Source organism: Kogia breviceps, chromosome 10, assembly GCF_026419965.1.
Source record: "Kogia breviceps isolate mKogBre1 chromosome 10, mKogBre1 haplotype 1, whole genome shotgun sequence".
Taxonomy (NCBI): domain Eukaryota; kingdom Metazoa; phylum Chordata; class Mammalia; order Artiodactyla; family Physeteridae; genus Kogia; species Kogia breviceps.
The window spans coordinates 82,848,917-82,867,218 of NC_081319.1; the positions used below are offsets into that span (position 1 = coordinate 82,848,917).

The window sequence follows — 18,302 nt, forward strand, 5'->3', positions numbered from 1 at the left end:
AATACAATGGCTGGCTCTCTGGGACTTCCCTGGCGGTCCAGTGGTTAAGACTCCACGCTTCCACTGCAAGGGGCACAGGTTTGATCCCTGGTCAGGGAACTAAGATCCTGCATGCTGTGCGGCGTGGCCCAAAAAAAAAAAAAAGGGCTGGCACCCTGAGAGTGATCTGTAAATGATATTTGAGAAGGATCGAGGACAATAATCTTATTTTCCCAGTGTAAAAGTACCTTGCCCTCTCTGCTGGCCATATTGCTATATTTGCTCACTGTCATAGTAAAGTCATCATGTGGTGTCCAGTGCATACTCATTGGTGTCAAGCAGAAACAGAACAAAATATATTTGCTTCTGCTGGGCCATGCATACTTTTCCCCTCTGGGAAGTAAAGAAGTTAAATGGCAGTGCTTTCAAGTGACTGGTACTGGAGCCGTGAGCCCAACAGTCCAGGTCCTTGCTTTTGATATTAATTCATGGAGGGGCCTTGGTCAATTGACTCTGTCTACTCCACCCCGTGTATATATATAGGTGTTCATTACACAGGGACACTGGGAGGATTAATTAATATTTGCCAAGCATTTGGGAAGACCCATTATGAGAAACAAACACTATAACAGACCATTTCTTTCCCTAGATTGCTCTTTTCTTTGCTGTTTGAAGAAGGTTAGAACTGAATGATGAGCCCATCCCCTTTGGGAGCTGGTACATCATAAAAATGACTACTGTCATTTTGAATCAGGAAGATGCACATCACAAAAGAAACACATAACTGGTTTTGAGGTCCTGCAGGCTACTGAAGGTATGTGTGTTTTATGTAGTCGTGATGCTTTCTCATTTGCTTGTTTATTTGTTTGTTTCTTAAAGCAAACACTCTACAGAATTCTAAGGGAGGTTTACCAAACTCTTTGTTTCCTTTTCACTTAGCCAAATCCCTTATTGGCGCCCTGTTCTCACCCCCATCAAAATTCCATGCAACAGCAATGCCTTAGATTATCACAAAGGACCAGTGAGGAGAATCAGAGGAAGAGGCCTCAGTTTAGAGCCATAAAGACAAAAGTGAAGCCATTATGGTCAAGTGTTGGCTGACCTTCCAGTGTCTATTCCCCAGTTTCCCTTCATCAGTAGCCCTAAGATTTTCCTTCCAGGTATCACTGCTGTCACATTCTCACCCAGGTGCTGGGGGCTGGGATTGACTCTGTTCCAAGGTCCACAATAATTGGCCAAAAACAGCCAGCAAATCCTATCACCCTGAGCACAAGGCAGTATGGTCACGTACAATGACTCAGTTTGGACCAATGAGTCAGGAAGAGACATTTGTTGAGGGTTCTGAAAAAGGAACTTCCTCCTTCTGAAACAATGCCCATAAAAGACCCCTTTATTCACACGCAATGTAGATAGGGGAGCAAGTAGCCCTGGGCACTACTGGCAACCATCTTTTGCCCACAGAGGAGGCAAGGTTGAATCTGACCCCACGGAGGGCAGGGCAGAGACATAGAAAGAGCTATCTCATGAGTGAGCATGGAACTATTGAGTCAGGCCATGCCTGTGACTCCTGACTGAGCTTTTCTGTCCCATGAGCCATTCTGTGAGTCACTTTATTAAGTCTACTTGAGTCGTGTTCTTTTTGCCTTGTGATTGAAATCTTCATGATAAGACTTTTTAAATAAAATTTAAGGAAAGAAATGAAAGATCATAAGTGTAATGGAAAAACAACTATACATAGATTCTACAGGGCTATGGATATGGATATAGACTACAGTATAAATACATGCTGTTGGAACAAACTTTCTTTGTACATAATGTTCCAGAGTGATTCTTAGGAGGAAATAAACAGAGATTCAGCACAGGTAGAGATACCGGAAATAGCCACATCTCCCCCCAAACTCCCACAGTTTGCAACAACACTGCAAAAGAAGATGATTAATTTCTCGGCACTAGAAAATTCCACAGGGGATCTTCAGGGCATCAGGGTGAGAAGGGAAGCACACCACTAATGAAGAGGGAGGAAAGTGGGAATCCAGAGTCTGGTAAGGAGACTGGCTTTACCCCGCTAACTCCCATCAGGCCATAAGTTCTGCCTAATGGTCCCATCTCATAGTCCAGCTTGTCATCCCTGCCATCAAGAACATAAACCAGGACATCATTCCATGTGGACTCACAGAGAAGAATTAAAGGCATCATGTGGAGTGCAGTGAATCAGCCACCAGGCTAAAGGTTAGATGGGGTCATTAGTCTATAGCTAGGACTGGCTAGATGACGTGCAGTAACAAACGACCCCAAATCCTCATGGGCACAACACAAAGTCCACTACAGATGTTGGCAAGTCTCCAGGATGGAATAGCTGTCCTCTGTAAGTTGACACTACACTCTGGACCATTTAGTCATCACAGCAAAGGGAAAGAGAGGGCTGGAGAGTCGACCCCGAGACATGAAGTGTTTCTACCCACACGCTAAGCAAGTGACGTGGCCCATCACACTTCAAAAAGGGGTGGGAGTATGCCAAGCTTCCTAGGGCTCAAAACAGATGAGAACTGGATAGTGGAGGAGACTACCACAGAGGGAACTAGCTGCAGAGCTGCTGTACATTCTTAGTTAAAAGATACAGTTCTGGAAAATCAGTTAAATATCCATTCAGTTAAATATCAGTTAAATACCCAGTTAAATATTCAGTTAAATATCCACCTCCTGGGAGGTGACTAGCACTTAATTGTTAGGCACTTAGGCTTAACGACCAGCTCAACCCTGCTTCTGAAAGCATCTCCCTCCAAAGGCACACACCCCTGAAGAACACTGAATAAAAGAGGTGGTTTAAAAGGAAGAAAAGGAAGATGGGAGAGAAAAGAAGAAAAAGAAAAAGAGGAGAGGGGAAGAAAGTGAGGGGAGGGGAAGGGAAGGGACGGGAAAAGGAAGGAGAAGGGAGAAAAGAAAGAAAAAGAAAAGGAAAGAAGAAAAACCAAAAGGAGAAGAAAGGAAAGGAGAGAAAACAAAGTGAAAAAGTGTTTGGGGATTTCAGTAATACAAGAAACAAAACAATTAGGGAATAGAAAGTAGTTTCAAATTAACCTCTACCTAGCTATGCACATTATAAAGAAAATGTAAAATTTGTTGCATCACTGTATTGCACCAATTTTCTAGGAGAATCTCCTTAAACAGAAAGTAGGGATTAAATTAAGCAGTGGGGTTTTGCTTTTTTAACAGCCAAATATCAGGGGCATGAAAGCTAGTTTGTAGTCAGTAGAAGAATGAATAGAGTGAGAGACCTGCAGAGACTTGGTCTGGTCAAATCAAGTAACATCCTTGAAGACGCCAGCTTGAATCAAAGCACCTTTAACATAAGAAACCATCCCTAGCGCCAATGATAGTGAGGTAGTAAGTATGGGCACAAGAGGCTGGCTGACCGCCACAATACTTCCCTGCATCCCTCCCTTCCCTTCCTACTTGTGATCTGTTTCAGCTGCCTACATTTACTCACCACTCACTTACTCCTTAACCCCTCAAAACCTGGTTTTCCTCCCCAACAATACTGTCCTGCAGCCTCAAGCATCACTAAGGACCTTTTGATCACATTGCCTTTTGATGTGCCTCATCACCCCTTCCTTCGATCTCTCCCCTCCCCGGCTTCCACGACACGGCAGCAAGAGCTTTCAAAGATAATTTTAGCAACAGAAACCTTCTTTCAAGTGAGATCTTGCTTGGAACTCCTACTGACTACCATAGCTTTCTAGTAGACTTGAAATCAGGCAAAGTAAGTCATCAAAGTTTGTTCTTCTTTTTAAAGGTACATTTGGCTATTCATTACATTTCCATAGAAATTTTTAATCGGCCTGGAAACTGCTACCAAAAAATAAAGTTGGGTTGTTTTATTGGAATTGCATTGTCTCTAAACATTAACTTAGGACTGACATCTCAACGGTTTTGAAAACTCCAATAACGGATCTCTTAATGTTTCCTCTGATTTGGATTCATTAAGCTTTTTGGATCCATGGGATTGTATTTTTCATCAAATTTGAAAAAATTTTGGCCATTATCTCATTAAATATTTTTCCTATCCCTCCTACCTCCTCTTCCATTTCCATACCTCCTACCTACATAAGCAACCCTGAGCCCAGCCTCCCATGGCGCCCCCAGGGAGACTGCTTCTCTCTGCCTGAGGTCTCTTTCCCTGGAATAGTGTTCTCAGACAGAAAGCTGCTCTCCTTGTGTGTTTCCCTTCTCGCAAGGATCACAGCCTTGTGCCGTCTATTATCCAAAGCCTGAAATATATTCCATCTAGTTTCACAGTTGTGTACAGCAGGAAGGTAAGTCTAAAATCATCACTCTCTCATGGCCAAAACCAGAAGTCTGTCTATTCACATTTAAGAGCAACGCAGTAAAAATCTAAGTGGACAATCTGTACAAGCTGGATGTCATGAGGCTTCCAAATGTCTGAATCTGTGGGTCTTTCCTCTGGTTTAATTTCTCCAGAAAAGTATTGTTTAGTCTCCTTTCTGGAAAGAATAGAACATGAATTGCCAGGATGCTGGAGCTGGCGGCAAAGGACAGAATTTCGTGCGGGGTTGGGGAAGGTTTACCTCTCTTCAAAGAGTAACCAGATCTTCCAATCATCTTCGAGATTCTCCATCCCCTCCTCTCCTGTGCTTGATATCAGGCACCTAATTAATACAATCTGTCCATAAATTATGCCCCTGCTTCCTGGAGGAAGGAGTAGGAAAGAGATGTCTGCTAGGGTCCACCAATAGCAAGGTCCTGGGCTCTAGACGCTCTTGATCGAGGATTTCAAACAACCCCTTCCTGCCTCATGACCATTTCCTGGTACCTAAATTTCTCTAAATCCAAAGCTCTTCTAGGACCCAGTAGAGCAAACTGTCTTGCTTTCTATCTAAATGTCCCTTTGCAGGAACTTAATTTTGGCTTTCCTCCTCCCCATGAAGTCATCCGCATTCTCCCATATACTTTCCATCTTCACATAATGCTGTGCATGTGCTACAAAAACCTCATTTTATCAAAAAGGGAGGTTTATGCCTCTTTCTTGTCCTCCTTTTATTATACCTACTTGAAACAAGAGGTTCCTGCCTCAGTTTGGTTAAGAGTTCATTGTTAACTACATTAAGCTTCACAGCCATATTTTCAACCATTTTTACTCTGGTTTTGCTATTTTCAGGTTCTTTGTTCACTACTGTTTCTTGTTTCTCATATCATCTTCATCCTTGGATTCATTTTATGGTTTTCCAGAGCACATGATTTTTCAGAGAGTGCACAGGGGTGATAAATGTTCTGAATTTTATATAGCATACTTGTCTTTATTTTGTTTCTGTTCCAAATAGTATTTGATGGGGTATAGGACTCTATGTTTAAAATCATCTCCCAGATAACTTTAATAGCACTGTTTCCAACTTCTTTTTCCACTGATATGGCAGATCAGATGTTCAGAGAAACCTCTTCAAGTTATCACAACCGAAATTGCTAGGTGAAACATCTGGATGAGTGGAGGGAGAGTAAAGGGATTCCTTCGAGGCAGAAATGAGGAGAATGCTGTTTTCCCTGTCCTTTTCTTCCTTCTTTCCCTGAGTCTGTCCTGGAGTTTCAGAGTTGCCTTGGGTTTGGCCAAGTTTAACAAAGACCCTAATACTCACAAAGGACCATACCCATCTCCTGTCCCCAAGCAAGCAAACCCCTTTTTGCTTTGTGAGCTGCTCTTAAAGACTTTGTCTTGAGAGCCACAGAGCCACCACTCTGAGTACACAGGGACACAGAAAAAGAAAAGGAGAGGGAAAAGGAAGGGAAATGGCCCTAGTAGTTCTCCCAAGCAATCCTTTCTTCAGTTACCCTGATACCTGCCCTATATGACTCTCAAGTTTGGGATTTCTCCTGGAGCTCCATTGAAAAGTATAGCTGACTCTTTCTATCCATTTTCTCTCAACTGCCTTTGCATTGTGTTTATTCTGCTGTGATTTCTCTACCCATCCAGCCCAATCCACTCTTTATCCTTCAGAAATCCCTCAAAACCTCTGGCTGTCTTATGGCACCTTATTGTGTTTTCCAGCACTCTTACATTTTTGCTTTTTCTAATATCTTGTCTCTTGTTTCATGTACCACGGTGATACACAGTAGGTATAATCATTGTCTTCTGAGGAAGAGACAAATGTACCTGTGCTAAAATGGAAAGATGACCATGATGCATTCACTCATTCATAAATCCATTCGTCCATTCAATAATTTTTAACAGGATCTGCTGTGTATTAGGCATAGTTCTAAGCTTTGGGAAACAGCAGTGACGAAACAAAAGTCTTCTTTTCAAGGAGCTGATACCCTAGAGTGTCAATAGGTTTTTTAAAAATACAAGTTGAAGAACAATATTAATGACGCAATAACACCTTTGAGTGCAAATGAGTGTATGTACACCAATGTGTGTGTGAGTGTGTGTGTGTATCCCCTTTCAGATAGAATCTTCAGGGGATGGAATTGGAGAAGCAACATGTGAGAAGGCTTCTTTTTAACTGCCTTTATTTGTATTTCTATATTGTTCATTTGTACAACTGATTCAGGCTCTGTTCTAGGCAGTTGGGATACACCAGCAAACAAAGCAGGTAAACATTTCTGCCTTCCTGGAGATCATGTTCTAGCAAGAAAAGTCAGATGCAAAACAGTAAACATAATAAATTAGTATCTTACATAATATATTAGCAGGTGATAAGGACTATGGAAAAAATAAAACAGACTAAGGAAAATTGCAGGTATGATATATGGAGTGAGCAGTACTGGGTTGTAACTTTAAATAGCATATGGTAAAAGTAGACTTCACTGAGGAAGTAACATTTCAGCAAAAAGTTAAAACAGAGGGTTGTACTTGAAAAGGGATGGAGAAAGATGCTCAACATTGCTAATTGTTAGAGAAATGCAACTCAAAACTACAATGAGGTTATCACCTCACACCAGTCAGAATGGCCAGCATCAAAAAGTCTACAAATAATAAATGTTGAAGAGGGTATGGAGAATGGAGGAACACTTCTACACTGTTGGTGGGAATGTAAATTGGTGCAGCCACTATAGAGAACAGTATGGAGGTTCCTTAAAAACTGAAAATAGTAGAGTTGCCATATGACCCAGTGACCCCACCCCTAGGCATATATCTGGAAAAGATGAAACTGGAATTTGAAAAGACACACGCACCCCAACGTTCACAGCAGCACTATTCACAATAGCCAAGACGTGGAAGCAACCTAAATGTCCATCGACAAATACCACTTATATGTGGAATCTAAAAAATAACACAAATGAACTTGTTTGCAAAACAAAAACAGACTCACAGACATAGAAAACAAACTTATGGTTACCAAAGGGGAAGGGGGGAGGGATAAGGATAAATTAGGAGTTTGGGATTCGCAGATAAACACTACTAGATATAAAATAGATAAATAATAAGGATTTGTGGGGAATTATATTATCTTGTAGTAACCTATAATGGAAAAGAATCTGAAAAAGAATATATATATACATATATATATGTGTGTCTGTGTGTGTGTGTGTATAACCAAATCACTTTGCTGTACACCTGAAACTAACACAATATTGTAAATCAACTATACTTCAATTTAAAAAAGAAAAAGAGACAGTATTTTAAGCAGAAGACAGTATTTTAAGGAGGAGACAGTGTTTTAAGCAGAAGGAAGAGCAGATGCAAAAGTTTCAGTGTGGAAGTAAGCCTGGCGTGTTCCAGGAACAGCAGGGAGCCGCTGGGCCTGGAGAGACCAGATACAGGTGACAGAAACAAGAGGTGAAGCCAAAGAGGAGTTGGAGGTGGGAATCTGGTGCAGAGGATGGCCCTTTAGATAAGTGTAAGGACTTGCTTTTATTGAGAGAGAATTTGGGAGCCACGGAAAGGTTTTGAGAGGAGTGTAATTACCTGACATATTTGGAAAGGGTCACTGGGGCTCCATTAGAATAGACTGAAAGGAGAGGCTGAGGGAGAGGCAGGGAGACCAGCTCTGTAATCATCAGTAGATGACGGTGGAGGTGACAGCTGTAGTCTTGCTACAAAGCAGTCAGATGAAAGGTACAGACAACAGAATTTCCTGATGGGTCTGACATGGGATTCGGAAGATCAAGGATGCCTCCACAGCCTGAGCAACTGAAAAGCTGCCATCAGCTCAGTTCAGGACTATGGTTGGGGGAAGAGGCGCTAGGGGAGAGCAGCAGTGGAGATCAGGAGTTCAACTCAGAACCTGTTGGACTTGAGATGCCATTTCAGTATCCAAGTGAAGATGCCAGGAGGCAATGAAGTTTGGGAATCGAAAGTTCAGGAAAGAGTTCTGGGCTGGAGATTACAATTCTGGAATCAAGAGCATGGATATATAGATATAGATATATAGATATACTTCAAACATCTGAAAAGACCATTGGGAAAATTGACCGATGATTTTCCCACCTCCCACACTGAATTTTCAATCTCTCTGAACACTTTGCCGAACACAAGTTAACGAGTGCTGACTATCGCATGTGCCCCCTCCCCTCCACTCTCTCTGCCACTTCCCTCCTTCGATTACCTCTCACCCATCTGCCCTCGGTTTCCCAGGGCGTCCCACACCCAGCTACAGAGGAATGTGACTGAAGCACGCCTGGGATCTTGCAGTAACTCCTTGAGCACTACTTGTCACCTGATGAATTAAAGGACAAAACGCCGAACCTGCCATCACAGTCTCACCCTAGCGCATCTTTCCAAACCTACGACTCACTAGTCCCCTTCATATACACCACGCTCTTCACACTATTCCTGTGAGTTCTTGCCTCAGTGCCTTGGGCATCCTGGTTTCGCCACCAAGAATACCTTTCCTCTGCTTCCCCGCCTGCCTGAACCCTGCCCATCCTACCTGGCATAATACAAATGCTACCTACTTACCTTCAGTTGACTGCCCCATCGGAAGGTAACCTTCCCCACCTCTGACCCTCCACTCTAGGGTAGGGGGAAGAGTATGTCATGGGCAACGGTTCCCAAAGTGAGGGCCACAGGACAGATACAAGCCCCCAAAGAAATTCTGGGAATAAAGGGCTCTGTGGACGAACAAGTTCAGGTAATACTCCACACTACAGCCCTCTCCTAGAATTTTACATTATATATTCACATACTGAATGCTCTCAATAAACATATATATATATGTTTTATATATAAATATATATATATATTTAATCCAACTTTCATAAATGTATTTGAGTTTGGAACCCTTTTATCCCAGAATACTTATTAACATTCCATGGAACTAGTGTTCCAAGGTTCTCACAGAGTACTTGGACCTAGAGACCAGAACTCTACCCCTGATAAAGCATCTGGCAGCGTTGGTTCTTCCCAGGCCGAGAAAAGGCAATTGCGTACCTAAGGTCCTCAGACTTCCCAACATCTATGGGACAAACATACATCCCAGGACTGGAGTTTCCTAGGCACTGACATTAGCCTCGTAGGTTTAGACACATGCCCCTCTGGTTCCTAAAGATTAATTGGCTTATTTTCTCCACAATGACTTATGGCTGCATGGATTATGATGCCAAATTACAGCTGTGTGATTTATCAGGTCACCTCTCTTTATGGACCTCAGTTAACTCATCCCTTGCTGAGTCACTGGTCAGATGGTGTCCAACATTACATCCAACTGTAATGAACTGACACTTCATGTCCTTCTTTGAACCTCACCTACCTCCATACGTGACCTGTCTTCCCTACTGTCCCCTAAAGAGGGGTCTCTTTACACATTATTTTTCTCTTTCATAATAGAGGACATTGAACGTGATTGGAACTCAGTAAATACATGCTGTATAAACATTTAAAGATGACAGACATTTAAGGTCCCCAAAAAACTCAAAATTAGTCTTTGAGATGATGGGAAATTCTATGAAATCTAAGAAGTGAAATGATCTGGTCAAAGCAGCAAGCATTATGGAGAAATGATCCTGTATCATTTTCTAGCACTGAGACTAGCAAATAAGCATGGACAAGAACAACCAACGTTGGACATTTACTGTGTGTGAGGTGCAGTTCACAGCGGCTCACATGCTAGAATCCTCATACCAACCCTATTTGGGGGGGGGGGGGGTACCATTATTCTCCCCACTATACAGATGAGAAAACTGATACACAGAGAGGCTAAGTTGCCTGAAGTCCCCCAGGGAGCAACTGATGTATTCCATTCCCAGCAGTCCAGCTCAAAGCCCCTAACCCCTGTGCTACCTGCCTCTCCCTCCCTGTCACCGGCATTTGCTCAGAGGTGTGCCCTAACAACCCAGCTTATTCCTCAGGTGGAAACTGAAGCCCGGAAAGCCTTAAAGAATGCTCAGTGTCCCACAGCTAGCCTTCAGCCCACAGCTCTCTTTTTACAATTCGATGCTAATTCAGCAGCCTCGGTCACTACAGTAAACCTTTGAGACATCACTGCCAGCCAACTGCTGAGAAGGGGCACGGGCCTGAAGAGGAGGCTGTGATTAGGGGACCATAGTGCTGCACATAAAGAATTAAAGTTATCAATACACTGAAAGGAAGAGGTGAATTTGGCAGAGGGGGACACAATGAAGGAAGAAGCAACAGCCCTGTGCAACAACCTGAAGGTTTAGGAAAGGGGTGTGTAAAGCCTAGGAGGTAATAGGATGGACAGGAGACCCCGGGGGAGGGGGGGAGGAAAGGCAGACAGGGAACAGCTTAGAAAGGACAGAAAAATCACATTATTTGTAACTGCATGTTTTTTCAGCACCAGCCCAAAAGTTATAGAAAAACAGGCCTCACGAACCCAGGAGGCACAGTTTGGGATTGCAAAGGTTTCATCGGAGCAGCATTCATGAGAGGATCTCCGATAGCGTGTGGCACTTGATAGGCGCTCAATAAACGTTTGTTCCAATAAAAGAGACAAAAGAGGGAGATCTGAAGATCGCTTTCATAAAGAGAAAGACACCTAAGGGAGTAGGTGCTCAATAAATATTATTTTTTATCTATGTACCATGAGAAGCCTGGAGAGTTGTAAAAGATTATCTGATACATTTCCAAAGGGCCCTTTGCCTCTGATTTCAATTTTCGAAAATTCCCTGGGAGGCTGTGGAATCTCCCACAAGGGACTTTTAAAGACACATTCTTACAAAACCCACTTGGAGGGGTGGCTAAGATGATTTAAAAATGGATGGGTGAGGTAGGGAGGCTGGACCAGATGACCCTGCAGACTTTTTCCCTATTCGGTCCTAATTTCCACCGCATCCCCTCAGAAGTAGAAGTTTCCACTCTGCTCTACATGGCACAGAGATGAACGGGATGGACCAGGAGACACTGCCATCCCACCAACTGAGGATGGCTGAGTGATTTGGAAACCTTCCAGAAGGGCCTGGTTAAATTGTAGGCCATTTATTTCATGGAGAAATAAACCACCGAGAGCTTCTTTCAAACATGCTCGCGGAAAGCAGGACAAAATGCTGAGATTATCTGTTCAGAATTTGCTTTAAAAGAGCCCAGGCAGCACTCATTTATTTCTGAGAAAATATATGATTAACCATAGTTAACTATGAATTCAGATGCTGTACATTAGACCAGTTCCTCAAAGTTTGAGAGCATTTAATATTATATATCGCTGCCATTTGGGCTAAATTGTTTTTTTAATGTACACAATATTACAAATTTAATTTGAGCTGTTTGAATCAGTCTGTAAAAAAGATTTGATTATACCTGAGTGTTCTGGCCCCAGCTTTTCTGTATCTCAGTAATCTTGGCGGTAATTGGCTGATTAGGCGTCTCACACTCCATCTTTGCCTCAGTTTCCATGGTAATCGTACAGGAGCTATTATAGATGAGAACTTCATCTCTTTCCACTTTAGGGCTGAAACGAGAGGGGAGGTTAAATGGGGTGTCATCAATCTTAATGAAATGCAATTATTTTTACTCTTATTAATCATTGCAAGCCATTAGCTTGTGGCAACTACAGGCCACCATTTGTCAAATTTTGCAAATTTCTGTAATTTTGTTTCCATTCTTTTATTGTTTATTTGTTTTCCCTTTATCTGCACACCCTGCAATGAAAATGCACATGGTAAATATCTTTCACTGAGGCCTTTCTCTTTTCCAGCTCTATCAGGAACATTAGCAAAAGCTTCTCCAAACCCAACCAAAGAAGCAATGCACAGATAATACTTCCAGTTCCAAAAATGGAAGCAAATGTTGGAAAAAAAAATTTTTTTTTCTTTTCCCCTTCCCTCTTCCTGTTCTTACACTCAGTGATGGGGGAGTGAATTGCCTGAATCCCCCCAGGGCAGATGGAGAAATTGGAAAACCCACACCACTGGCTAACTGGTCCCTAATTCCAACTGTGAAAAAATGAGCTCATTTAGGCTTGCAATTCCCTCTCCCCAGCTGATGGCAATGAGGCTCTGTTGCTAGCAGTGGAACATTAACTTAGTAAATTAATTAAACTTACTTAACTGCCCAGACTAAGGAGGTTCGATATATGTGCCAGTTATACTATCAGCCACTTGCTTTAAAAGTCCTCTTGCTTTAAGGAGAGAAACCAGACTGGATTTAAAATGAAAAACTGCAGTGTAGCATTACAGAAAGTCTAAAAATATGTGGTCCAGAGGAGAGGAGAGCACGGAGTTTGCAGGGTATGGCCCCCAACAGGTGTGATATTTACTCAAGAATAATCCTGGCTTTAGGCATTGTTGCAACTAGCTCCAAGATTATTAGTTATAATAATGCATGATGTTTTACACTTTTTAACAGTTTCATATGTATGATCTCATTTCAGCCGGTAAATTAGGTAGAGGCATAAAAAATGTAACTCAAAGAGATCTGGGGATTTGCATAAAGTCAAACACAAAAATAAGGCAACTCCAAGATGAGAATCCAAGGGGTCCCGTCTCCTAGAGCAGTACTCCCAAGTTTTGAGATGCTGATGGGACATCACCACGAAGTTGGCATATCCCACGGGAAGATCAGGATTGGTGATGAAAACTGCAAAAGGTCATTGCTTGAGAAACTATAACTCATGTCCAACTAGAACATCTTTTTTCAAATCAAGGTCGAAATGGTTTTTCCCACACTTTGCTAGAAATAATGAGCAGGAAAACTATCACATCTACTTCATCTCCTCGTCTTCATGCTAAAACATTCCCAGCTCCATATCCACCCAAGACATGACTTCCATACTCACTGTCTTCTAGACCTACTGTAGATTGTCAATCTTAATATTGTGCAGCCCAGTTTGGCTGACCATTGAAGCTGTGGTCTCCCTTTATCGAAGCCCTCCCCACCATGGCACCTAATACTGTGTTCGTTTTGTAGCCCCTAAGATTAAATTAAGATGGTGGTGAACTCAAAGTCTCAGAGCCACAATTACCTGAGGATTTCACCATGCTGCATGTGTTCAGCCAATTTTCTGAGAAGCATTATAATGCAGAAGTGAGGCTTGAAAGCCAACCAGCTAGATTCGAATCCCCAAGCAGATATTTACCATCCATCTGACATTGTTGAAGACATGACTCTCTAAGCTTTGTTTTCCACGTTTATAAAATGAAGTTACTATTCATAAAGACCCTCTTTTAAAGAGGTGTTTGGGGGATGGAGCCAAATGAAGCCTACAAAAGGACCTGTCCAGAATCTGGTGCAAGGTAGTGTCCGATAAAGTCAGTTCTTGTTATAGTTTTAGGTAGTAGTGACATAGGTGGTATTATTGTTGAAATGTCAATGTGGAAATTTACATTCATTGTTGTTATGGGTCGTCTCACTGATGTGGACCCAATGCTCAAATACATTTTGAGTCTGAGCCTGTAATGTAGCTACACATCCATTTAGCTGAGCCATAATCCAGGGGTAGAGAAAGCCACAGGATAAACACAGCATTTGCTCCTGGAGTGTCAGTTGTATGCAAAGATTCAGAAAAGCAAAGAAAAGTAATTTAACTTTCATATTAAAATGTAATATTTAGATACCTATGGAAATATGATGAAGTAGAATGCAAAATTCACATGGACTTTTCAAATAAAACACCTGACTTCAAAGCAACTTGATACTGTGATAGGGTACATTGGGCTTTGCAGCTAGAACCTCTCTTTTGCTACTGGGGGGCAGCGGGTAGGAGGGTTGCTAGAAGAGTTTAAGAAGCTCTCCATCACCACTGCCATCATAAATCTCTTATAAAGCCATCAGAAAGGAAATGAAGTTGGTTTTCCACACCATCTCGTTCCTTGTGAATCGGTTCCCAGATTGCTACCCCCATTTCTGAAGGCTCACAAGCCATCTGATTATTAATTCATTCTGGGGCTTTCCTGGTGGAGCAATGGTTGGGAGTCTGCCTGCCGATGCAGGGGACACGGGTTCGTGCCCTGGTCCGGGGGGATCCCACGTGCCGCGGAGCGGCTGGGCCCGTGAGCCATGGCCGCTGAGCCTGCGCATCCGGAGCCTGTGCTCTGCAACGGGAGAGGCCACAACAGTGAGAGGCCTGCATACCGCAAAAATAATAATAATAATAATAATAATTCATTCTGGAATTTTGTCAGGGATAATGTAAACCTAGTTGTCTACCTTTCCAGAATTCCCTTTTTTTTGCTTCTTAGGCAAGGGAAAGAATATTTGCCTGTCACCTCTCTCTGTTCTGTGCTCCCCTCTCATGTTCATTTCCAACCGTGGATCTTCACTCATATGAGCAGGTTTTTTATACTCACTATATGATGATCTGGGATACTGACTTGAACTCAAGGGAAGGAGTGACCTTTACAACCTTTCTGGATCATGGGCTTCCACCTCCTAACAAGACTTCTTCTGCCCTTTCTAGGTTCTTCATCAGCAAAGGTTAGAGTAAAATGAGGTAAGTCACCCTGCCCTCTTTTCATCTGCCTATAGCAATGCCCAACAGTTCACAGTGGATTCTTCCATTTTGCTAGTGACTCCAGAAACACAATATATATCACCTGCCATTGGAAGGTCACTCCAGCTGACCGAGTCCTGAACAAATTAAACAAAGCCTGTTTCTTCAGCAAGTCCTCTAACAGCTGGTCCCCCAGTAGAAGACCCTGCTGATATCTGTCGATGCTGTAACAAGGGTCGCTGTGGCTTTCCAGGCCATTCCCAGAGGAGACAGTCTGTTCCCTGCAGTCGTAGGCACACGACAGAAGAAGCAGATGTCACAGTAGGGCCACTGATCTTCCCAGGAAAGACTAGTGACCATGGTATAGAAGGGTCCACCTCCTTCCCACCTCTGTGATGTCGGGCGTAGGCCTGGCCACCATGGCATCCCTGACTCTGCCTTGCATTGTCCTGTGTTTCCAGGCTGCTTCCCACCCTGTGTGCCCTGCTTCCCGATAAAAGAAGAAAGTGAAAACAAATCATGTTCTTTTTGCTCTGAAAGAGTTAAAACCCTTTTCTGCTGGCTTAGACGTTTTCACAACCTTTAGCTCATATTTCTTTTCTTTTTCGGCCCTGATTATATGACTAGAAACTTTTTCATTAAAAAACCATCATTAAGATGAGCAGAGACACCAGGATGTCAAAAATGGACTAACATTTGCAAAATTTCAAAGTTTCTTAATATTACTATGTCATGTTTTCTTCCACAATCACCCTACAAATTAAGGAGCATAGTTGGCCAGATTTAACTATAGACATATATGTACATAGAGGAATACACAGATATAGATGATACAGATGTGCATGCACACACACATGCACACAAATATTTATTTTGAGGGAATGTGGTAAGAATATTTGGTCCAAATGGTGGCAGAGAGAGTTCTAGAACTTAAGTTTCCTGAGTCCCAATCTATTGCTCTTTCAGTCGGTCCAATCAGATCGAAAAGTAAGCAGATATTTTCTTTGGATGCACTCTCTATGGTAGGCAGTAAAAACACATGCCATCATTCTGTCTCCCTCACTTAGCCTGAAATTGCTTCCTATGTCTCAAATCTCCTGGACCCGCACAGCCCGGCCAAGGCTCTGTTACTGATGCCGACAATACAGCATCATGCTGAGTACACTGTGAGTCAGAAGTCTTGGGTACCAGTCCTGATACTGCCGGGGCTTGACTGTGTGACTTTAGAAAGATACTTAGTCTGTTCTTAGAATAGAATCCAAACTCCTTACTATGGCCTTTGAGGCCTTAATACCTCCCTGAGCTCTTCTCGAGCCACTTTTCCTCCTTCTTACCCTACTCCTGCCCTTCTGACCTCTGACAGTTCATGAAACTTGATGGGTCCTTTGCACTTGCTGCCCCCACTGCCTGACTCTCCATACTGACACTTGTCCTTAGCTCAGCTTAAAAGGCACTTCTTCAGAGAAACCTTCTGTGAGCCGATCCAGTGATCCCATACCTGGGCATATATCTAGAGAAAACTATAATTCAAAAAGATACATGCACTTCAGGGGGGGTAGGGGTGGTGGTGGGATGAATTGGGAGATTGAGATTGACATATATACACTAATATGTATAAAATGGATAACTAATAACAACCTGCTGTATAAAAAAAATAAATGAAATAAAATTCAAAAAAAAATGTAAAAAAAATATAAATAAAAATAAATGAGTATCTTTCCCTTGGGGGAAAAATAAAGATACATGCACTCCAATGTTCATTGCAGCACTATTTACAATAGCCAAGACATGTAAGCAACCTAAATGTCCATTGACAGATGAATGGATAAAGAAGATGTGAGATACACACACACACACACACACACACACACACACACACACACACACAGTGGAATATTACTCAGCCATAAAAAAGAATGAAATAATGCCATTTGTAGCAACATAAATGGACCTAGAGATGATCATACTAAGTGAAGTAAGCCCAACAGAGAAGGACAAATATCATTTGATATCACTACCTACTGTGTAGCGCAGGGAACTATACTCAGTATCTTGTAATAATCTAAAAGGGAAAAGAATGTGAAAAAGAACATATATATATATACATATATATATATATATATAATATTTGTATAACTGAATCACTTTGCTGTATACCTGAAACTAATATAATATTGTAAATCAACTATACTGCAATTTAAAAAATAATAGTAACAAAAAATGAAATAAAAATTTTTTTAAAAAGCAGCCTCCATTGTTTTTTATCACTTTATAGCCCTTACATAACATGTGATCATCTTGTTTATTGTCTGGCCTCCTCCTCTACTCTTAAGGACAGGGACTTTGCATCTCATTCACCATTGAGTCACCAGCTCCTGGCACAGTGCCTGGAACATAATAAACACTTGATAATTACTGGATGGATGGATGGATGGATGGATGGACAAACTGGGCATATATTTGCCACAGATACAAATCTCTGTCTTTGCCAAATGACATCAAATCCATAGTGGTAGTGGCTGGCAGGGGGGTAAACCATTTAATGGAAATGGGTTCTTTGCAAAGATCCTGGAAAGTAGTTCTCTGGGTTCACAAGCACAACCTTAAGAAGAACCAAGGTAAGCTATTTAGCACATGATATTCCTAGCACCCCTTGTATAATTTATATTGTGTTTTCTGGTTATTAAATTAGTACATGTTCACTGAAAAAATTACATAAAAACTCAATGAAGAAAACAAATATGATCAGTCCTCCAGCCCCCTAGGGATAGGCACTATCAGCATTTTAGAATACATCCTTCCGGTCTTTTTCCCAATCACATGTTGTGTGACATATGTACATGTACTATAAACACCATCAGGATTTCACTGATGCACTATTTTATGACCTGTACCTTTCACTCCTCAGTATATTGTAAGCATTTCCTTCTTTGGTTAACTATTCTACACCATGGTTTTTCAAGGTTCTTAGTATATTGTCACTTGGATTCATTCTTCATTACTAAACGCTTACTTCATTTCAACTGTTTTTGTTAATATACCTAAAGCTTTGAAGACTATAGTTCTTCATAAATGTTACATATTTCCAACTGCTTTCTAAAAATCCTGGAAGTAAAATTGCTGGATCAAAGTATGAAGAATTAATAAATGAAAAAGAAATGAAGAAAACAATAGCAAAGATCAATAAAACTTAAAGCTGGTTCTTTGAGAAGATAAACAAAATTGATAAACCATTAGCCAGACTCATCAAGAAAAAAAAGAAGACTCAAAGCAATAGAATTAGAAATGAAAAAGGAGAAGTAACAACTAACACTGCAGAAATACAAAGGATCATGAGAGACTACTACAAGCAACTATATGCCAATAAAATGGACAACCTAGAAGAAATGGACAAATTCTTAGAAAGGCACAACCTTCGGAGATTGAACCAGGAAGAAATAGAAAATATAAATGGACCAAGCACAAGCACTGAAATTGAGACTGTGATTA

At 41.7% G+C, this 18,302-nt stretch overlaps 1 protein-coding gene across 1 annotated transcript in view; it reads right to left on the reverse strand.

Moving 5' to 3' along the window:
* Positions 1-18,302, reverse strand: part of PKHD1 (PKHD1 ciliary IPT domain containing fibrocystin/polyductin) — a 420,109-nt gene that overhangs the window by 323,982 nt on the left and 77,825 nt on the right. The window contains exon 34 of the mRNA XM_059075914.1: positions 11,684-11,834. Within this exon, the coding sequence (XP_058931897.1) occupies positions 11,684-11,834 (151 nt within the window). The remainder of the gene's footprint in view (positions 1-11,683; positions 11,835-18,302) is intronic.